At 33.4% G+C, this 23,738-nt stretch overlaps 2 protein-coding genes across 2 annotated transcripts; both read right to left on the bottom strand.

Moving 5' to 3' along the window:
• Positions 1-31: 31 nt before the first annotated feature.
• LOC131596625 (uncharacterized) lies at positions 32-3,628 on the bottom strand. Its single transcript, XM_058869343.1, has 5 exons — positions 3,408-3,628; positions 2,786-2,830; positions 2,352-2,690; positions 1,365-1,396; positions 32-1,257 (listed from the first exon to the last, which is right to left on the bottom strand). Exons 3-5 carry the CDS (start codon positions 2,683-2,685, stop codon positions 319-321), a joined length of 1,305 nt encoding a protein of 434 aa, XP_058725326.1. The 5' UTR covers positions 2,686-2,690; positions 2,786-2,830; positions 3,408-3,628; the 3' UTR covers positions 32-318.
• An 18,451-nt stretch (positions 3,629-22,079) lies between these two features.
• Positions 22,080-23,475, bottom strand: LOC131594200 (bZIP transcription factor 11-like). The gene has a single exon (XM_058866286.1). It carries the CDS (start codon positions 22,970-22,972, stop codon positions 22,475-22,477), a length of 498 nt encoding a protein of 165 aa, XP_058722269.1. The 5' UTR covers positions 22,973-23,475; the 3' UTR covers positions 22,080-22,474.
• Positions 23,476-23,738: the final 263 nt, after the last annotated feature.

Genomic DNA, 23,738 nt, shown 5'->3' with positions numbered 1-23,738 from the left:
GCCGATATTTATCAATTACAACCATTCACAGTTACTGTGACAAATGACAATCTTCAGATTCACTTTACTCTTGGTGTCATTTCTGAAAATATAATTAACACATTCCTCTGCCTTCCTGTGCTGCCAGTGTTGTGGCTCAACACTTGCCAAGGGAAGCCATATTCATACAAATCATATTCATATGAACCGTATCACCTTGACTGGACTTTCTGGTCAAAATTAATTCATCTAAAATTGTAAGTGACGTTAGACTACATAGAAAGTGTGCTATATTACTTCTCTAATTAGAAAGGGGCTGCTTCTTACAGCAAATGGAACTCAATCTTTTCTATATCTTGCCCAAAAGCTTTTCTTCCTCGGAGAATCATTCTCAGACAGAGACCGGCTACACTTTGACCCATTTGAAAAATGCCTCCTCAAAAAAGGCTTTCCAATTGAGCTCCTCGTACTGGAGCTAGCCTCCATCTTTGAAACTTTTCCTCCCAGTTCGATATCTTTTTGGCCATCAAATACATCAAAACCACCATCAAGGTAGCTATCAACTACACGATTTCTGGATATCTTGTGGTTCTTGGCCTTCATCTCTGCTTCAGCCCGTAAACATTTTCTGGACAACTTTGAAAAGTGCTTATCACCAACCATACAAATTGGACACGATGGATCATACTTATCTGCCTCTGCAGTCATAGTCTCTAAACATTCTGCATGAAATGTGTGACCGCATATTAGTACAGCTACAACGGAGAGATCACTGTTGGCAACGAACTTCTGGTTGCTCCATGCTGATTTGTCAGACAAAAGCCTTGTGCAAGCTCCACAAGATTGTAGATCCATGGATGGTGAATATGACAACCTGCTACTTGATCCACTAATCTTTCGACGACCCGAGCCTAAACATTCACTGTCAAAAGACCACCTTCCTCTTTGCGAGGCCACCAGCTCAGAAAAGGTGTGCATTGACCAGCCATCAGAAGATCCACATTGGGATATAGCTTCAATTTCATTGCTGCAAGCGGAGAGTACAAATGATACCCTCCCTTCAAAAATTGAGCTGTCTGGTGATTTTAGACCCATGATCTGATTATCAGAAATCTGCCTCAACAGTGGGTTTCTTAGAGATCGATGTGCCCATCTTGTTGGGGTAGAGTTGGGATGATGATGATCATGATTATATAACGGACCTGATATAGGTGTTGATAAAACTGAAGGTATTGAAAAGGAATGATTCGGTATTGAAGATTCTCCTGGATTCTTCACCTAAACAGAAACAACAATTAAGAGTGAGCCTAGTGCTATAGTCAAAGCCTAAAATTAACACTATGCACCATAAAGTTACGGTCCCAAATCTGTTGATCAAAACTAACCACTGTAGAAAAATTGCTTGACATGGAGAGATCTGCAACAAGCACACAGGGGAAGAAAAAAAAGAAAAATCAATGCCAAACATGGAAATAACAATCAAGGACAAAGGTACATAAAAGACAGCATCAGAATGTCAATAAGCAACAGCTAGGATCATTAAACAAAAAGAACCAAGTTCAAAAACATTATACTGGATGGGAAATATCAAAAGAAAAGGACAAAAACAAAGGAACACATGATATTAAGAAGACATGTAAGATCGAGATCTCATGCACATAAGTCTGGAACAGCAAAGTTTTTCATTTTTAGTAAGATATCTATAAACCTAACCGATTATGATAGAAACATACAGTTTTGTTATTTACTTAGTGTTTTTTATTCATTTTTGTAGCCTTAGTATAAATATTGATTGACTTTACAGAGCTTTGATGACTTAAATGACAAGGTTGGTCAATGGTAACTGAGGGGGTATTTCTCATGAGATAGTTGCTGTTCACAAAAGGTTATCACAGATGGGAGATTGAATTCAAACTGTTTTAATTGTCATATATCCCCTCTGTATGACCAAGAGTAAGTCTCTAACCTCCAACTAAGACCCATCAAACATTACATGATAGGTTAGCGAGATACAAACATAAGCACATGATCCTACAATATATTCCCTTAAGCCTAAAGCAGATAATACAGGGATATGCAGTTAAGGAGAAAGAATTTGTTCGGATAGAAGAGTTAGCTATGAAGAGAGAATGGTTGCATACGGGGTCCAACCAACCCGGATAACATAAGGATCATTTTATCTTTCTGTTTTTGAGCATGTGTCTTGGGCTACTAGTTTTCTCCAAAGGTGGGAGCCTTGGCTATGATATTCTTTGGTGATCACAAATAAGTTCATCTAGTAATATGATCTCCCTCTACTGGATACAAATTGTTCCTATCATTATCCTTGCGGTGAAGAGCAACAGAATAGTAGTTTAGAGTTTAGCACTTACCAGAAGATGGTGTCATTATGTTTCCAGCCAATGCCTCATTGACAGGTGACTTCAGAGAAACAGGAGTTGCAGAATTGTCCAAGACGCTTCCCCCATCAGATAAATTACTTCTGTAAGAACTTAACGAGCCTTTAAACTCCATGCTGATATTTCTACTAACTGCATGAGATGAGTGATAGGAAGGATTCTGAACTTCACCAGCAACACGCCCTCGACTATCCCATCTAAAGCTCCATGACGGTGAACATGCGACATCTCTATGCAAACTTTCTCTTTCAATTCTATTAGTACTATCACTACGATCCTTTGCAGCAACACAACAAGCTGAACCCATATTAACTGCCGACATACAAAACGATCAATATAAATAAAACAAAAACAAAAAACCCAATAAATTTCCAGGAAAATTGCAATAAAAAAACTCAAAAGCCAACCTTAATTTCCAACAACAGAAAACTGTAATCCAATCAAACTTCCTCCTGAAGAACAAACCAGACGAAAAATAAGATTAAACCGAGATTTCAAAGCAACAAAGAAGCATTAAAAAACATTCAGATTCCAAAGCCCTAAATAAATCACACTATAATCCTCTGATCTCCGATTCCCTTACAAATCTAGTTCAAATCAGCACGACGCCATCATTACATTCAACAAACATTTCTATTAATTGCATACAAGAAACATAATTAAATACTAAGAACCTCTAAAAAGCTTCTACCGCGATTCAACACTGTGAACACACATATGCAAAATCTGAAAACATTCAAGCATCTTCCAATTTTGTTAAGTATACAATTTCCAAATACGCGATGAAGTAATAAGAAGCAACTACATAATAATAATAATTACCATAAACAGCTAAAAAAATTGAAAGCATAAATCAACAACAACACTAAGAATTGCTAATTAAGTTCCAATCCCAATCGAAAAATCAATAATAACTACTTAAAAAAATCAATAATTTTTAGGGTTTAGAAACATTGTGAAGAGAAGTATAGTTGATGCATACGATAGATTGATTAAACGAAAGATTGAAGAAGAAGATGCGAATCTTACTTGAAAACTAGAAATTGAGAGAAAGGGATTTGGGAGCGTTCATGATGGCGTTGTTGGAAGGGAAGAGAAGAAAGTGATATAACGGCGTGGAAAGTGGAAACTGAAGAAGAAGGAGAAGGAGAAAGCGTTATAACGGAATGTATATAACGGTGGTGCCCTTCTATGATCTAACCGTGATTTTGTTTTTCCAGCTTTCATCCATTTCTATTTCATTCACTTTCACCTATAACTTTTCTTCCTACCTCTTTGTCTTTATCTTATTTTTTATTATTATTTTATTTACTAGAGTGTTTTTCAAAAATAAAATATTTTATAAATAAAAATTTATTTTATAAATTTATAAAATAATTGACATATATATAATTTGTATATAAATTGATTACATTAATTATTTATTAAATTTAAAAAATAATTTTTTTTATATTAGTGATTTGATATTGTAAGTACATTCATGACGGAATCAGAATTTCGATATGAAAGATATAAAAGTAATAATTTTAAAATTAAATAAATACAAATAAAAATTTGTTGTGAGTTTAAAGTGCTATTTATACATATATTTTAGTATATTAAAGTGTATATTTAAAAATTTAGGAGGTTTAATTGAGTTCCTTCAAATGGATTGACCGACTTTGCTCTTGAATACACTCTAAAATATTTATATGCGATGATAAATAATCTCTTAAATTAATAAGATATTTTACATTCAAACTGCACCGTAAACCCATAACAGTTATTGCAATTGTGCGTAAAAAACATACTATAATTTTTTTAAATTAGTGTAAATATGCATAAATTTTGATTTTTTAAAAAAATTGTGTAAGTTCTTGATAGTAAATTAAGTCTATAAAAACTAAAATTGAGACCACAAATGTTTATGTGATTTAGTATTAAAATTTTAGTTAAGTTGATTTTTTATTATACTAATGAATGTACTCCGGAAATAATAATTGGAAGGATGACATTCATTTAGAAACTTTGACCATGGGAAAACCATTGACTGTCTATGGCTATGCTTAGATTCATTGTCACTTTCTAATGTAGTCATACTACGACTATTGACCTAGAATCTTACTTACATCGTCATTTACTGTTTTGCGTACAAATTTATGGACCACGCTCACAAATAAAATTATGAAAGTGACCTTACATTAAAATTTACCAACTCAACTTTGATTAGTCAACCTTTTCTATTTTAAAGGTCAAAAATAAACCATGAAGGTTGTCGACTTTGGCAACCCCAATTGCAATTTTCCACATGCGAAAATGTTTTTTTTTTAACTCGAGAATGATTATAATATGCAGTAAAATTTTATCTGAAAAAAATTCAAAATTTCTTCACCCATCTCCTAACCTTCTTGCCCACCCCTGGTGAATTTACCACAATACCCCTTGTTTCGGAAGTTCATTTCTGAAACTGTACTTTTTTTCTTAAAAAAGGTGTTTTCGGAAATGTATCTCCGAAAACGTGTTTTTTTTAATATAAAATATTGACTTCGGAGATGCATCTCCGAAATAAAGTTACTTTTCAGAAAATGTGGTGTTTCGGAAGTTCATCTCCGAACGCACCCCCCTTGGAGAATTCGGAAATGAACCTCCGAAAATATGTCTGGACAGAATAAAATGAAAAACAACAACAATTCGCTTTATTTAATCGGGTGAAGATTACAACGATAATATTACATAAAATTAAAGTTACATATTGTTGAACACGGGTAGGTGGGGATGAGAGAGTGGTGGGGAGAAAAAAAGGCTTCCAAATTTCAAAAGGTTTTTTTATTCTTTTAATAAAAATACGTACTACTGTAAGTAACAAATAACGGAGGAGGTGTAACCGGGGCCGGAACATATGACGGAGGAGGTGGATGTCCGGAGGAAGAAGAACCGGAGGTACGTCCACCGCGAGACAAATGAGCCAATCAATGTAAGCTATAGTTTATCATTATCATCAGGGGACGTCATTACAAAAAATTGGGAAAAAATCTTATTATTTTTAATCTTGATTTTTTAGAAATGACGTCCCCAGATGATAATGATAAACTATAGCTTACATTGATTGGCTCCTTTGTCTCGCAGTGGACGTACCTCCGGTTCTTCTTCCTCCGAACATCCACCTCCTCCGTCATATGTTCCGACCCCGGTTACCACTTCCAAAAACTAACATGATAAATCCAATACAAAAACACTGTGCGATACAATCCGAAATCAGAACAAAACAAAACAAAACACGTCAAACAAAACAAAAACATGTTATTCTGCCCGACGAGCGTTACAAAATACACATCAAACAAAATAAAAACACGTTATTCTTCCCGACGAGCGAACTCCTCCGAATGAAGATAATTATACCAATCCTCATCCCACTCAGTATCAGAACCATCAGCGTTGATCACGCCTGAAGGCTGAGCCTGCACGTCCGAGCCATGGACCCCTAGGGGACGAGAAGCAGAACCAGTCAAAAGCTTTTTCTTCTCCTTCACCTCCTTCACCTCCTTCACCTCTTTCACCTCTTTCACCTCCTTCTTTGAAGAACCCTTTCTTCCCTTAGCGCCCTCTTTAGAAGACGCAGTCCTGCGTGCTGGTTGGTTGCCTGACATGTTCCTGTAAACAATTGAAAACGATTAATATGCATAGACAAAATAAAAAACAAAAAAAATTTGAACTTCTGATACATTTCGGAAGTTCATTTCCGAAAACTAGGATGGAGGTATTTTCGGAAATGAACTTCCGAAACACCCCTGCGATGGAGTTTTCTGCAACTTCCATGACAGACCCCTAAACCAAACTTCAAACCAAATCAAAATGCTTCTAAACAACCTAAATACTACTAACAACCTAACCATATATCGTTTATGCAATTTCAAAACTTACAAAGTGTTAGGATTGAGGATTGAGGGCTTTTGAATGTTGTTTAGCAGTGTGATTGGAGCCTTGATGCAGCTTTGGAATTCTGTTTGCACAAATTTTCGCCTTTGCCACTTTTTGTTTTGATTTAGGGTAAATGATTGGGGGAGGGGGAGTGTTTTGATAAATCTGCAGAAATCGCAGTATTTCGGAAATGAACTTCCGAAATAAGTCAATTTTTTCAAAAAAAAGAGGCTTTCGGAAATGAACTTCCGAAGCAGGGGTATTTTGGAATTTTCGCTGGGGGTGACCCCATAGGGAGGTGGCCAAAGAAATTTTCAAATAATTTAAGACTTTAAACAAATATTTTGATTTTTACTAATGATATAAATTTAAACGGTACAACAAATTTAATCACTAAAATCATTAATTATTTTATGATTTTATGATATCATTAGTACTTATATATTAAAAAATATCATTTCAAACAACAAATATTTTAAGATAGTTTGCAAACTGTTCGCTCATAAAATCTAAGATGAAAAGTTTAATGGAGAGACCAAGGTAGCGAGCTTGAAAATAAGTAATCTTCTATTCTTCTTGAAGCATGTGATTAGGTCTTCAGGAGCAGTGACATCCATCTAGATTAATTAGACGGTTGACCATGTTCCACGTCTCATCCTACGCTTTTTGTTTTGAACTGTTCTCAATATTTAAGAGGAAAAACGCGACATTTTCAGGTATTCAAATACATTCTCACTCTCACATCTTTTTCCATTCTCCCTCTGACTTGGGCATTCAATGCTAACGTTGTAGGTCATTTCCCTATCCATCGAGATTCGGTTAGGGAGTGTTCTAAACTCTTTTGTTCTTCGAATCCACACAACAGTTTCATTAAGGCCAACCTTTGGATCGACCTCCGCCATTACCTGGCTTTTAGCTATTACAAGATAACCTCGGGGTGCAAGGAGCTATTAATCTACCGAACAATGTTTACAATCTAAGGCAACAACAGAATCCACAATTCCTGGCATAAAGGTTGTTTAATATTGAAGAGATATGTCATCACATCAATCCAAATAAGAGTATTTTGCAGGAGGAGACATCCTAAAGAAATCAATTTGTCTTTCTTGAGTTGGCCTCCATCAAGGCAACAACGACACAAGGAGAAATCCTAAGATCACTGAGTCACCGTTGTCACCAAAAATACATAACTCCCCCCCCCCCCCCCCGATCTTGAAGGGGGAAACAATAGCCATACTACCCTAAAGGTCTGTCGTCCTCGAATGAGAGAGAGGTATGACAAAGACACTTCGGTTCCAGAGCAAAAAATAAACCCTATGTCTACTTGAATCCTCAATAATCGAATTATGAGGTCATTATAGAAACCTTTGAAGCAACAACAGAGCTGGAGAAATATGTTGTCCGTGACCCCTTATTCCTCAGCACCTTGTGGAAAGAGTTCTTCAAAGCTCAATGAACTACCCTGAAATACAACATAAATTACCACCCAAAGACCGACGGACAAACATAAGTAATAAATAGATTGGTTGAAACATACCTTAGTTATTTAGCCAACGACCAACCTCGTCAGTGGTTCAAATTTTTACATCTAGCAGAACTCTGGTACAATACCTCCTTTCACTCAGCTATCCAAGGCTCTCTATGGTCGTGATCCACCCAGTCTCACTCGACGTTTCTTTGCAGCAAAGGCAAGTTGTTATTCAACAATTAAAGAAATTTTTCTATAGCAACAAAAATTAATAATTAAAGTAAATATTTGATCATTTTAATAATGATGATAACACTTGATTATTTTTTATTTAATCTATATTTTCAAAAAAAAAAAAAGAATGATAATTATAATAAATTTACTATATTTAAATTAAAAAAATTATTAAAAATAAAGATATAATAAAATAAATTTAATAGGTTAAAACAGGGGCAAAGTGAGTGCAGGGTCAAAACAATAACCTAAATTTAATAATTGTTCTCTCAGAGAAAAAACAATAACCTAATTTTTTTGGGTCAAACGCTACTTAAAAGAGAAGTTGATTTTGCTTTCGAATATTGTATGTTAACTAAATGGAAAGACAGCATAGCGTGCAAGATATTTTCATTTCTGAATATTGTTTTCAACTTAACTATTACAATGCAGATGTCACCTTATATATAAGGGACCTTATCATCAAGCAAAAAAGGAAAAGATGACAGTAAAAGGAAAAACAGATTATAGGCCAACCCAATTGGATAACAACAGGGCCCAATAGCTTTAACACCCCCTCAAGGTGGACAGATTTTGCGATGGATTCGTTGATTGAACGAAAAAACCAAGCAAGAACCATTTGTTGCTTGTTCTTAGAGATGAGTGTGATTTCCATAGAAGGAGACCATGTATGGTAGTTGTCATACCCCAAAATTTGCCCACTATATTTTAATATAGCTTGGCTCAAGCAGTATCTTCAGGCTCACATGATATCCAATTGCAAGCATGTTCACTCTCCTCCTAAGCAATAAAGGCCAAATTAGGGTTTGGATTTAATCAAGGGAAGTGGGATTTCTGAGACTTCAAATGGACTTCATAGCATCTTATATGATTTAAGCCATACTCATACTAAGTTTCAGGCCTCGATTCACGAGATTGCTCAATCAATTGCTCAGAAAGTCAACAGTCGCCCATGCAAGATCAAAAGTCAACTATGGTCAAAGTACAGTCAAAATTCCTGATTTTTGGTCAACATCAACATTTTAATGTTAAATTCATCATTTGATCAAGGTTTGATCATGATTCATCAAGAAAAGCTCAAAAATTATTAAAACCCTAAGTTTATAAATTAGGGTTTTTAAGGAGAAAGTCAACCCAACTTTGACCAGCCATATCTCTCTCATACTTTCTTAGAAATTCCCCAACCAAAGCTCATTCTTAAGGAAATTCAATTTTCTACAAATTTGATGTTGCGTCCAAAGTCAAGAAATGCACCATTTGAGAGATATAAGCCAAAACATTATAGGTCCTTCTAAAAAGTCAATAAAAAGTCATCTTTTTGCAAAGAAGTGTACATGAACATGGAAACTTCAATGAAGATGAAACCAAAAGGATTGTTTAGAGGACTCTTTGAGCTTTCTAAAAATTCCAAAAACACCTAAAAATGTTTAAAATGGAGCAAGATACAAATTGCATAAGTTGAGCCTTTTTGAAGAGGTGCATGAAGAAAAATACTTGTCAAATTTGATTTTCTCCCAAATGGGTCTAAGTTCTTTTGATCCAAACTTATTCCTAAGCTCATCCCTGATCTCCAAGTCCAAGATCACGCCTCCTTTCCATTTATTTAATTTATTTTGGAATTATTTCCATTTAAATTCAATTTAAATTAAATAAAATGCAAAAGTAAGTTACAAATGCATATTGGCTTTGTTTTCACTTGTCTTGAGGTCCAAGATAACCCATAATACATGCCAAATTCGTGTGCATGCTTCAAGGACAAGAAAATATCACTTTTGGAAAGATTTGATAAAATTTTACAAAGAAATATTTTTGCATTCAAAGCAATATATTCTCCCATAATTCTTGATCCAATCTCTTGCTCTCTATAAGTATTACACTTGCAGATGCCAAACAGAAGAAAAAACCCTAGCCTTCATCACGTGAACAAACCTTCCAAAAAATCTCAAGAATAGGGCACGATCTAAAATTCTTTTCAACAGGCTTTGATCAATCCAAAACGTTCATTCATCCTCGGGAGGTTCCCAGGAGTCCATTCATATCATCCTTGAAGGGCCAAGCATTCCAGGTAGACCTCATTCATCTTCACCGATTGGTACACGTTTTTAATTTCAAGACTCGTAATTCATGCAGTTTAAAGAAGTTTTATAGGTACCTATGTGTTAATAATCATGTTTGAATTTGTTTAGTACTGTTGCTTTGAAGTTTAGATGCAATAATGGTGATCTGCTATGATTAGGGCTTCAAGGTCGAGTCGATTCGGAACCATAGCTATGATCATTTTCAGGCCAAACAAAGGGCATATTCGCGATCGGGAGTTGATTTTAAGGGGGTCTGGACGTTTCGTTTTTCCTTTTGTTTTTGCAGGTGTCGTTCTCGTGGATAGCCGGAGAAGAAGGCCGAAAATGCATCGTTCCGGTGGCCCTTGGCTTGGTGACGTTTTGACCTCCCTCGTGGCACTGGTGGACGCTCGCAATTGGTGGGTCAAAGGTCTCAGCCACGTTACCCGCTTCTCATTGGTCACGCGTAAACGTAGTGGGCCCCAAATTCAGTTTCCTTTGACTTTTCCAATTGACATTAATTTTAATATTTTTTTGTTTTTCGTTTGGATTATCATCAGCGAAGTAAAAGCAGCCCAGTTGGTTGAGAGACGCGAGAATTGAGTTTCAGGACCTGGGTTCGAACCCAGGCCTTCACATTTATTTTTCTTGCAATTTCTTATTCACAGATCCTATATATTCAGGCGCTGCACGTGTACGATACACCATCCGATTTCTACCATCGGATCTCCAGCGATCAAGATCTGAAGGCCTCAAAAGACACTCCATGGGGCACCCTCAGAGGACTACCACACCAAATCCCAGCGGCCATGTTTCTTTCTTTATATTATTACTTCAATTTCTTTTTTGTTTCTTTTCACTAACCCCTTTTAATTAGCCATTAATCTAGTTTTTAGGCCATTTAACTTAGGTTTAAGTTTATAAGTCAATCAATTTTTTTGTTTTTGTTAAAATAATTAGTTTAATTAATTAGATTAAATAGTTTTTTAGCTAAGTTAGTTAATTAGATTAATTAGGTCTTTTAGCTAAAACAATTAATTTAATTAGGTTTTTTAGCCAATTTAATTAGTTAGATTAATTAGGTGTTTTAACCAACAATTTAATAATTAGTTTAGAATTAGGGTTTAATTAATTAAATATAATTTAGACTTTTAAGTTTTGATTAATTAAATTAGTTAGGTTTCTACCTTTTAACCCTAATTTTTTACTAAATATTCGATTCTCCGATAATTCTCTTCTCATCTCCAAACTCCCTTGAATGTCGCGTGATTGATTATTTATTTAATTTCCTGTTATTTAAATATTAGAAATCGATGTATATGGCGCAAGGGTATTTTTTGTAATAGCGTAGATTTACTTTTCTGCTTTTACTTTCTGCACCTATATTAAACTGTTTAAATGTATGCTAATAGGATTGCATGGCAAGATAATTTAATTGAACCGTTAGCTCACTAATTTCAAAGATCAAATATCTGAATCTAACACACTCATTTTACTGTTCACACACTCACCTTTAGGGTTTCCCCTCTTGGTTGCCTTTCGGAAAATAATAGTCAAGTCCCTCGAGCGTAGAGATACCTTAGCATATGCTACCTACGATTCAAAACCACCATAGCCCCTTCGGAATAAAGATCATAGTCCCTTCGAGTTGCCTACGATGAAATGATCTCGTCCCTCGAGTTGCCTTCGATAAATGATGATAGTCCCTTTGGATTGCTAAGGTATCTCTACTGGTTGCCTTTATGACTATTCACATCTCATAGGACTTCCTACCCTCTTTATGGTATGGATAGCCCCAATGACGATTCGATGACCCTTCGATGACCCGCACATCCAATGTATAGGACTACCTACCCTCAAATGGTATGGATAGTACTATCGCCCAAGGAAAACTTTAAAGTATGGGAAAGACCTTACGAACTTAGGGTAGGAACTTTTAAGTGCTTGCTCACAATCAATCCAAATCAAATGCTTTTCACACCATGTTTTCTAACATTGTCTTTTTAGACATTCTCAAAATCAAACCGTTTTTCTAAACACACACGACACCTTTTTCAAACATTTCAAACAAACAAAGTGAGCTAAGCAATTAAGAGCCCGTAGATAACTACGGATGAAAAGGATCCTAACACCTTCCCTTTTCATAACCTACCCCCTGAACTCAATCTCTTTTCAAAGAAGGTCTTTCTTGTTCTTTTATACCTTTCCTAATTGGATAAAATAAAATTCGGTGGCGACTCTTGCTCACCGCAACATTTTGCTTGCGAAAATAATAAAGTCAGTTCACCGTATTATAGTAGTTCTTGGAATCAAGAAGAGGGGAAACAAGGATAAGGGCTGGTGAAGTATAGGAGGTAAGTATGTACAAGCCTCTTTGGAGATTAGCTATACCAATCATTTTCCTGGAAGGATTCTGCACAATGTGACATGTATTAGAGTGAAACAATAGGTGACGATCAAGGTCGGTGATTAATTTGGCTACAGAAACTAAATTAACAGTGAAGCTAGAGATGTATAGAACATTGTGGATTGCGAGGGAGGGGGAAAGAACAATGCTATACCATGTTAACTAAGTGGAAAGAGAGCATAGCGTGCAAGATATTTTCATTTCTGAATATTGTTTTTCAACTTAACTATTACAATGCAGATGTCACCTTATATATAAGGGACCTTCTCAGCAAGCAAAAAAGGAAAAGATGACAGTAAAAGGAAAAACAGATTATGGGCCAACCCAATTGGATAACAATAGGGCCCAATAGCTTTAACAAATATACATCAAACTTGAGAAATAACTAAGACACTATATTATATGATCTCCACTAGGGCTGGACAAGAAAGGGTCATCCAACCGATACCGACCAGACCCGGTGATATTTGAAGGTAATGGTTTGAATCGGTTCGATTTGACAAGTGGACAGGTTGTAAAAAGCGGTCTGGGAGGTTTCATCCAGTTCGGTTCGATTTAAATATTTGGGTCCGTCGGTATCCGAAACCGACCGAATCATCAATATTTATTATGGGTTTTCTTAATCCCAACAACAGGTCCATATCATTTTCCCTACCCAATCCATCTCAATTGAATGTTATAGCAGAAACCCTAAAACCTGCCGCCGTGTTCTTCTTCCTCTAGCTTCTTAACTGCATCTTCTTGTTCCTTATAAGAGTGTCTCTTTCCATCTATACTTCTTTTCTTTCTTCTCTAGGGCATAGAATGAAGAGTGACAGAAAGAAAAGCTATGTTTTTATATATCATTGTTTTTAATATGCTACTATATTTTTCTACTTATAATTTCTGTTGTTTAAGTTTTTGACGTTTATTTATGAAATCAAATGACTTGGTGAAATAAGTTTGAAATCAAATATTGTATGGCACTTGTTTTAATTTTGCAGACAAAACTGTGTGAAAGATCCGTGGTTCAATGGAAGAGTGAAAAGTGAAGAAGAATCAGTGCTGATGGTTATAAGGAGTATTGGAACATAAGGATTTTCCATAACCGAAAAAATTCGATATTGTTAACCGATTTGTTTCAAACCGAACACGAGTTAACCGAAGTTGGAATCGATCGGGAATTGGAACTACGTTCATCCGATGGGTAGCTTGATTTGGGAGTTTGGGCCCGAAGCTGAACTAGCCTGAACCGATGCCCAGTCCTAATCTCCACTTATCAATCATCCAAAGTTTCCCTTAAGCCTCAGGAATGAAAGTGAAAAACTCCGCACATGTAATTAGGGATAATCAATGTAAAAGCTAATAAGTTCTTTTGCTTAATAATAATGTTAGTGGTAATTATTGTTTAGTAATTTAGTACAGACACTTTTTCTTTTAGTTTTGGTGAGGCCAAAACAAAGTCATCAACTTTATCTATGTTACAAGAAGAAAGATTACTGCATTTTGTCTTTAAAAAGTCTTATCTTTTTATTCGTTTTCTAATTTGTAATTATTCTCCCCTTTTTACCAAAAACTTCAAAATTCAAAAAATTAATTAAATTTTTTTATTTATTGCAAAATATAAATTAATAAATATGTGTCATATGAGAATTAGTAAATTTTTTATTTATTCCGATATATATATATATATATATATATATATATATATATATATATATATGGCATATCATATGATAATGTTTTTTTTTATATGAGAATGAATCTGAAACATTAGATTTTAAAATAATAGTGGAGATTATGTGTGAATCTTCACTATTTATTTTAAAATCTAATGATTCAGATTCATTCTCACATTCTCATATGATACGTCATATATATATATATATATATATATATATATATATATATATATATATATATATATATATATATATATATATATATATATATATATATATATATATATATATATATATATATATGAGAAAATGCTAGCAACACTCTCTTTTCAACACTCTCTCCAATACTCGCTTTCTTATTGGTTAAAACATGTGTGGGTCCTACCATTGGGATCCATTTCCAAAGTGAGGGACCCACACATTATTCAACCAATAAGAAAGTGAGTGTTAGAGAGAGTGTTGAAAAGAGAGTGTTATTAGCACTTCTCATATATATATATATATATATATATATATATATATATATATATATATATATATATATATATATATATATATATATATATATATATATATATATGACGTATCATATGAGAATGTTTTTTTTATATGAGAATGAATCTGAAACATTAGATTTTAAAATAAATGGTGGATATTAAGTGTCAATATTTTTTTTCTCTTTCCTCAATATTTATTTTAATAAGAAAAAAAATCCACACTTAATCTCCATCATTTATTTTAAAATTTAATAATTCAAATTTATTCTCACATTCTCATATAAATTACTCATTCTCGCTATATATATATATATATATATATATATATATATATATATATATATATATATATATATATATATATATATATATATATATATATATATATATATATATATATAACTTTTTAATTTATAAAATTGTAATTGTAATTTATGATAAATATTAGATATGATTTATAATTTGTGATAAATATTAGAGTCTAGCTAAAAATATATATTAGAGTATGAATTCAAATATTTGTTTTTGTACATATTATTTGAATAATAGGTCACCCATAGTAAATTTTAGCCATTCATTTTATACTGTTAAATCAAAGGTGATTTTTGAAGTTTACCATGATAGACCATATATATATATATATATATATATATATATATATATATATATATATATATATATATATATATATATATATATATATATATATATATATATATAACTTTTTAATTTATAAAGTTGTAATTGTAATTTATGATAAATATTAGATATAATTTATAATTTGTGATAAATATTAGGGTCTAGCTAAAAATATATATTAGAGTATGAATTCAAATATTTGTTTTTGTACATATTATTTGAATAATAGGTCACCCATAGTAAATTTTAGCCATTCATTTTATACTGTTAAATCAAAGGTGATTTTTGAAGTTTACCATGATAGACCAATATTATCCTTCACTATACTATTAATGTCATTTTTAATTTTAGTGGCAATAAATTTGTTGTTACACTGTGGGAATCATACGCAACTAAGTTTATGTCTTACAATGATGAGAAGAAATCACTAGGACCCAATACTGTCATTCTAACTCATGTTTGGTACTACAAAGTACAATTATGGATTTGTGAATAACATAATACATTCATGCTTAATCATTCTTTAGTGATTATGAAATTTCTAATAATTGTCTTCCAGAAATCGGAAAGCTTAATCTCTCTGATGTTTGGAATGTTTCAAAGCTACATATCAATTTGGACAATCCTCAGGATGCTGAATTCAAAACAAAGTATATAACTCCATCATTAAACTTGTCTTTTGTAATGTCAATGTTATACTTTTTCAATTAAATTCTTACTTTGTAATTGTTTAAATGATAATCTCTACATTTGTTGCCTCATATATTAGGAGACATCATGTCATTCCAAGTACTTTCACACGCACTTTCACATCCATCTGGTTCTTACTTGGCATATGAAGACAAATATTTTTCCAAAATGAGGATATAAAAACTAGGGTTGGACATCGATTCGGGTCGGTTCGGGCCCAAAATCACAAACCGTTCTTAATCTCAGGTGACAAACACAGGCCCAAATTCCGACCGATTTGTTTTTGGTTTTTTCGGATTCGGTCTAAATTGGGTTCGGTTAACAAACTCGGTTTTTTTGAATAGTTGAACCAATTAAAAATGAGAATTTCTTCACCCACCTCCTAACCTTCTTGTCCACCCCTGGTGAATTTACAACATTACCCCTTGTTTCGGAAGTTCATTTCCGAAACGCTATTTTTTTTTGAAAAAAAGGTGTTTTCGGAAATGAACTTCCGAAAACATGTTTTTTTTAATATAAAATATTGATTTCGGAGATGCATCTCCGAAATAAAGTTACATTTTCAGAAAATGTGGTGTTTCGGAAGTTCATCTCCGAACTCACCCCCCATGATGGAATTCGGAAATGAACCTCCGAATTTATGTCTGGACAGAAGAAAAATGAAAAACAACAACGATTCGCTTTATTTAATCGGGTGAAGATTACAACGATAATATTACTGGAAATTAAAGTTACATATTGTTGAACACGGGTAGGTGGGGATGAGTCAACATTTTGATAACGTCGTCCGCCGATCTTTGAAGTTTGGCGTCCAACTCGATCGGGCCTTTCGAAGAAAATCGGTCGAACGTTGTCCACATAACCGCTAAATCTTCGTCGTTCTTGATCTCAAAAGGTGTGATCATCAACCCTCCCTCGTCGTTAAGCGATGGCGAGCGGTACTCGAGCTGACAGTTTGAAGAAACTACCTACGACATCAAGAAATAATGATATACTTCTGGCCGATAAGGAAGATGTTTTTATTCCAGATAACCTTCATATGAAGAAGCTTTTTGAGAGCGAGAAAGTTTTTGTATGGTATCCTAAGCATAACATGACACCATTGTTCAAGAGTACACTATCTGATATTTACAGAAAAGTTGGTGCTAGAAATATCTCTGAGTCACTATCCAAAGAAGAATCATCTGTTGTGAATGATGATGTTGAACTCGAGCATGTTGATCCAAATAATATTCTCAACTTAAGGGGGTTGGTTAAGCTTATTCTTGGTTTTCTTGCATGTTGTAGCCTGAAAATGGAATAAAGTAAGAGACATGAAGCTGTTCAAAGTCTTATCAACTTGAGTTTACGCGAGACAAAGGAGCCAATCAATGTAAGCTATAGTTTATCATTATCATCAGGGGACGTCATTACAAAAAAATCAAACAAAAGGGTGCGCTGGGAAAGTCAAAGTTCTATGTTTATAATCCAGAAGATGGATAGTGTTCGCGGCGATGAAATGAAACATGCTTCAAATTTCTCTGAAGCAATATCTGAAGGCGTTTTACGCGAGAATCATGATCATGTTCCTGCACTCGCTGAACTAATCACATTCGGTTTCTTTCTGAAATTTAAAAGCGAAGAAATTGATTTTCTAATGGAATCCAAGAATCTACATATTGAGCATGAAGATGAGATGTTCCTTAACTCTGCCTTCTCTTCTGGCTAACTTTATTGCCGCTGCTTACTGGTTTTTCTGTTTGAATATGCTTTTCGGAAGTTCATCTCCGAAGACACCCCCCATGAGGTGTTTTCGGAGATGCACTTCCGAATTATGGAAATTTTTTTAAGAAAAAAAGCGCTTCGGAAGTTCATTTCCGAAGTAGGGGTATTTTGGGATTTTCGCTGGGGGTGACCCCCATAGGGAGGTGGCTAAAGAAATTTTCTTAAAAATTTAGTCAGATTTTTTATTTATTGGTCTGTCCATTAAAGCCCAAAACACTTTTTTTGTTATTGGGCCATAAATATTTCATGCCCAACACAATCAGTTTTGGTTTTTTAATTTTAAAAATTTTATTTAAAAAATAAGTTATTTAGATCAATTTAATCCTTCAAAATCGATCTATCAATTTTTGGATACTAAACTAATCAAATACAAAATTAAATAACATTTAAAATTAAATAAATCCATAAATCACAAATTTAACAAAATATAATACAAGATTACAATACCACAACAAATACAAATAATAAATTTCTCCAATATCAAAATCCAACCATTTCTTCAGTATTTGAATCACTTCAAATCCTGTAACATCAAGGGAGTAATTAGAGGTTATAAGTTGAACACTAACATCAAAACTATATTACTAAAAGACAGAAATTAAAATTAACACATTAGCAAAACATTAATTAAAATTATACTAAAAATAATAACAATTACTCCAATGTCAAAACCCAGAAATTTCTCCAACCTTTGAATCATTTCAAAATCCAACATTATTCCAGAGATTCTAACAAAGAGAATCAATATAATATCAAAAAATAATATTCAAAACACAAATTTAAAGAAACACAAGAGATAACATAAAGAGATGATTAAATAAAACTACCACAAAACAACAAACCCACTGGTTCTATGTGAGAAAAGAATAAAACTTTCACAAAATTTAAAAGAAAATAAACTTACACAACTTTTCCACCAAATTATATTAACACCTGAAAAACAAGAGACAATAAAATAAAAAATAAAAAGAAAATCAGAAGATACAAATAGTAATCGCAAACTAAGTATTCAAACAAAAACTCTATATGTTGAATAAATACATAAGGTACTAACCTTTTTGAGTATTCAAGTGATAAGCATACAATGTCATGTGAGATTCATTATATTAGCTACTACAAAAAAATCAAACAAATCATGAATAAATCATTATATTAGCTACTACAAAAAAATCAAATAAATCATGAATAAAGAATCCTATAATAGTAATGGCCAAAAAACCATAATCAAAGAGAAACGAAGGTTTTTGATTTTAAAAATATTTCCTTTAAATGAACTTTTACAAAAATTTAGAGTTCGGGTTTGGATTTCAAATTAAAATGGTAAGTAAGTGTGAGACTGTAAAAGATTGTGAAAGAGTGACGAAAATGGTGGAGAGAGAAACTAACTGCAAATGGCAAAATTGAGGTGTATCGCCTTTTTGTGATTTGGAGATAGGGTTTGAGTTTGGTGGATGATTATTACACTGAGTGATACAGATTTAAATTTATATGTAGAGTATGTGAGAGAGAGTGGAGAGTGGAGAGTGGAGAGCGAAGAAATGAAGAAGATGAAACTGTATGATGAAAAAGAGAAGAGAGACTGAGAGTGGAAAGAAGGTAACAATATATACTCCTGGCTCATGAGTCATGACTCAAACCCTAATCAATATAGTCAATCTAGTAATATAATTATAAAAAAATAAGAGTTTAATATTTATGCACTTACACTGTCATCCAATTAGAAAATAACGTTCTGTCATGTCATACAAGTTTTTTTAAATTTTCAGTCTGACTTGTCCTAATTCATGATCGTCATTGGCTGACAGTGTAAAACTATTTTACACTGTCAGTGTATATCCTTTTTTTCCAAAATAAAATGTATTGTTAGACCAGTTCGGTTCGTTTTCCGACGGGCCTCAAATCATTGTCTGAACCCGTCTGGAAAAAGCCATGACAACCTTATGTTGTATTCTGAACCAACCCACGGTCCGAACAAAACCGACCCGTTTCTCACATTTGCTAACGGATCGGACGATTACATACGGCAATACGTTTAAGAATGGAAATTAAGTTGGTATAAAATTCAGGAATGAAAATAACATCACGAAAGTGAAAGTCAATGTTAAAAAACATACCATCAAAAAAAGGTACAAATAAAGGCTCAATTAAAAAGTCGAATGGTTATAGATTTGATTTCTATTAGATGTGTGAAAAAAACGTTGTGACACACATGATCATTGGCTCATAAAGTAAGTTAATAAAGTTATTTTCATTTACTTGCTTTCTCATTTTTGTTTTTAAATAACTTATCTTAACTTTTTTTATTTAGATTGTGATATAACTTACAACAATTGTTCTAGACACTACATTACGCAGTATCACATCTCTTGGATCACCTTACCCTAGAAAATGTATTGCCACTAAACTAATTAATTAATTAATAATAATAATAATAATTTATTTTTAATATTACCCATTAAATAATCTTATTTATTTTTCCTCTATAGTTCATTTGACACCCATATCTCATGGAACATCATCATGTTATTAGAGAAGAAGATGCAATCGTTTAAACTGCAAGCACATCAATTATTAGGTTCACCATTATGGAGATGCATCATAGTTACCGCGTAAAACTGTAGTTTGACATGCATCATCAAATCCCAGATCCCCCGACAAGTCTTGGTCGATGGCATCAACTCAAAATTAATATTGATGGGGCTATGACAATTGGAGAGACTTCGCCGAATCTGAATGTCATAAATGGAAGCACCATAATGAACAACTCTTACGTGACGCTGTGATGCCAATTGAAACTAAACCAATTAGAAATTTTATGGCTTGGTACAAATCAGTTGCAATTGGGTTTGTGTCTGAAGATAGGTATTTATATGATCCACACCAAACCACATACAGACAAGAATCTTCAACGTCTAACCTTGCACAAAATTACCATACCACTTACTAATAACCCCTACCCCACAAAATTACCGACCCACAAACACTCAAACCCACAACCAATATATGTCAGAACCCAACCACAAAACCAAGAGCATACCCCATACCACCACCAATAAGATACTTATTATCAAAAACACCCAACAGTCATTTTTCCCCAACACATCATCATACCATAACCAAAACACGCAAGCAACATATAACACCAGCGCTTCCTCCTACCATAGTCAATACACCCAAACGTCACATCACCAAGACATGCAAACACCATTGGGTTTTCAAACAACACAACAACCTTTTCTTCCTTTCTCAAACGAATCATTCACACCAATGTCGCCTTTCGATCGTCCAGGCCGCACACTAATAACCCTATCAACACAATCCAACTACTCTGGCATGGGTCACGAACTCAGTTACGGCAACACGTCTATGCATACACAAGACTTCATAGGAATGCAAGAACTTCTTAAAAAATCTGGTGATGGTGATGTTCACGGGGCCTCAAATCCTCAAACACCTAGGATGAATCAACGAGTACAACAAATTAGAGTAACTAAGGGGTGTGGAACCGGTGGCTGGTATGACCAGCATGGTCGTCCTCGTTAGTATTATTTTGTTTTTGTCTATAAAAGTAATTTACATTAAATATTAATATTTATTATTTAGGTCTTCAATTTAATTTATTTGTTTTTATTATAACAAAAAATCAATTATGCATAACAACCAAATAAATTGGCGCTAGCACCTAAAATCTGCATGCAGTTGCGAATATCTCTTAACATTTAGCTGTAAATTCTTTTTCAGCCTGATGTTTGGCCTCAGCCTACTTGGCCATTAGAGCCTAGTAACTTAAAAACCCAACGATCTAGTGTAAACTACTAAACAATTTGATTTGTAGCAATTCATACCATGCAAATATCAAAATGAAATTATGAGGACTTTCAAATGTTTATAGGAATTCGATACCAGTGACTTTTATTATCCATCTAAGGTAACATTTTAAATTTTTCATAGCTACGCTGTTTCAGTTATAATTAAAATTACATGGGTTTGCAGGTTCTGCATAATTTCCGTTTTGGGCCTATAACCTTTTTACAACGTTCACCCAATTTTCATTGCTGCAAAACATTCTTTATGAAAATCCAAACTAGAGACTTTGTTCAAAAGTCTCTTAAATCTTACCATAAGCAGTTTTTTTTTTTTTTTTACTTATTTAAAATACAGTTTCATATGAATGTGAAATAGATGATGGCAAAATTGTTGAACTCGTGAGTAAAATGCTCAAGGTTTTGTTTTGATCAATCTCATGCAAAATTGTAGATTCAAATTTGTATATACGGAAAAATAATAAAAACTTTTAGTTAAGCAATTTTGTTTTTCTTTCTTTTCATTTTATATTTTAAAAATAAATGCACGTAATACACTAGTACGCGGACGTATGGCTATCCCAGTAATTCAAAAATGAGTCCTCAAGCTAGTCCAAAAGATGACAGGTGTGAGCATATATATTTCATGTTGCCATCAAATAAAGTTTATAATTGATAATACTTTTATAAAAAAAAAAATTGATAGAGACAAACACCTTTTATTCATAGGAGAATCAAGCACTTATTTCATTGGTATGAAAAAGAACCAATACTATTTTAACATCAAGAAAAAGCAAACTCACAACACACAAGCTAATATAGAAAAGCAGAAAAAGCACTTCCACAACATCTTTTTTTTTCTTTCCTCAAAATATTGGACAATGTTGAGTACTACTAAAGCAACCTATTAATCATTTTTTTTTTCCAATTAAGTTCTTCTAATATTATCTTAATTTTCCTTTTTTTGAGGTCCAACAATTCACCACATAAACATATCTGCAGATGCCATAATTGGCAATTGGTTAAGATATGACATGTTGTTGATTTGATTCATGAAGCAATTATCAGCAATTGTTAAAAAACAATCATTGTTTGGATAATTAACTTCAGAAATTGTTGTTGTTGTTGTGTTCATCATGTTGATGATATCATTCAATGATTGTAGCCTTTGATTAAGTTCACACATTTGAGCTCTTAGAACACAATTCTCAGCCTCAATTTTCAAATAATGTTGTGTTGACATGTTCATCCTTGTCACCATTTCATTGTTTTCATTTCTTAGTCTTTCAACTTCAACAACTAAATCATCCATATGCTTCTGCTTCCTCATTCTCGATCTTCTCGCCGATTCGCGGTTCGATTGTTTTCTCTTCCTCTTTCTTTGATCCATCAAAAGCTTCAAATTTTCCAAATCTTCCTCAGAGCCATAGCTTTGAGATTTTGTGGACACACTAGAGTTTCCACTAGAAGTGGCCATAGAATAATAATATTCACAATAAAGAAATAATAAACTAGTTTTTTTTTTTTTTTTAATTTCCAAAGCAAAGATAAAAATAAAAGTTGAAAATCTTATCTTAATTAATATAGATAAATAATTATTATGACTATTATATAATTATAAAATATAGTGTAGTTTTGGAATGGTGTTAGGAGATTTATGAAAAAACATAGAACCAATAGAGAAAGACAACAGAGAAAGATTGAACTAAGTGTGTCCTACGTTTTAAGGATGAATCTATGATAAATCCAGAAAGAAGGATTTCACTAAGAACTGGAGACATGAATGTGAAGCATGAACAATATGAAGATGTTGAACATCAATAATGTTCAAGTAAATTAATTATTGAGAGATTTTCTTATGGTGAATGAAAAAAAAAACACAAAGTCAATGAATGTTTTTAAGGAAAAAGAAACAAAACTACAAAGATTTGAGGAGGAGGAAGAGAGAGATAGGGGTGTGATTAGTAAAGTAAAGGGTGGGAGAGGGAAAGAGGAGAAGAGGAAGTAATAGAGGGGGTAGAAGAGTTAATTTATAGAGCATAAAAGGTGGGAGGGGGGAGTGGAAAAGAAAGAAAAATATTATTTTAATGTATGAAAAAAATAAAAAAATAAAAAAATGTGGAAGGAGAGAAATGAAGAATGGTATAGGGTTTGGTGTTGGTGGGACAGATAGAGAGGGAGGTGTGATATGGAATGTGGGGTGGAGAACAAACAACTTTCACAACCATCCAATTTCATCCCAA

This window comes from Vicia villosa, linkage group LG4 (assembly GCF_029867415.1).
Source record: "Vicia villosa cultivar HV-30 ecotype Madison, WI linkage group LG4, Vvil1.0, whole genome shotgun sequence".
Taxonomy (NCBI): Eukaryota; Viridiplantae; Streptophyta; class Magnoliopsida; order Fabales; family Fabaceae; genus Vicia; species Vicia villosa.
The sequence above is the reverse complement of the archived record's forward strand: the minus strand, read 5'-3'. Positions and strand labels throughout refer to the sequence as shown.

Excerpts from the sequence above, each read along its gene's own strand:
- LOC131596625 (XM_058869343.1), bottom strand. The coding sequence starts at position 2,685 with ATGGGTTCAGCTTGTTGTGTTGCTGCAAAGGATCGTAGTGATAGTACT. Across the intron at positions 1,397-2,351 it reads CATAATGACACCATCTTCTG|ATCTCTCCATGTCAAGCAAT; the intron begins GTAAGTGCTAAA and ends TGCTTGTTGCAG. Across the intron at positions 1,258-1,364 it reads CAAGCAATTTTTCTACAGTG|GTGAAGAATCCAGGAGAATC; the intron begins GTTAGTTTTGAT and ends GTTTCTGTTTAG.
- LOC131594200 (XM_058866286.1), bottom strand. The coding sequence starts at position 22,972 with ATGGCCACTTCTAGTGGAAACTCTAGTGTGTCCACAAAATCTCAAAGC.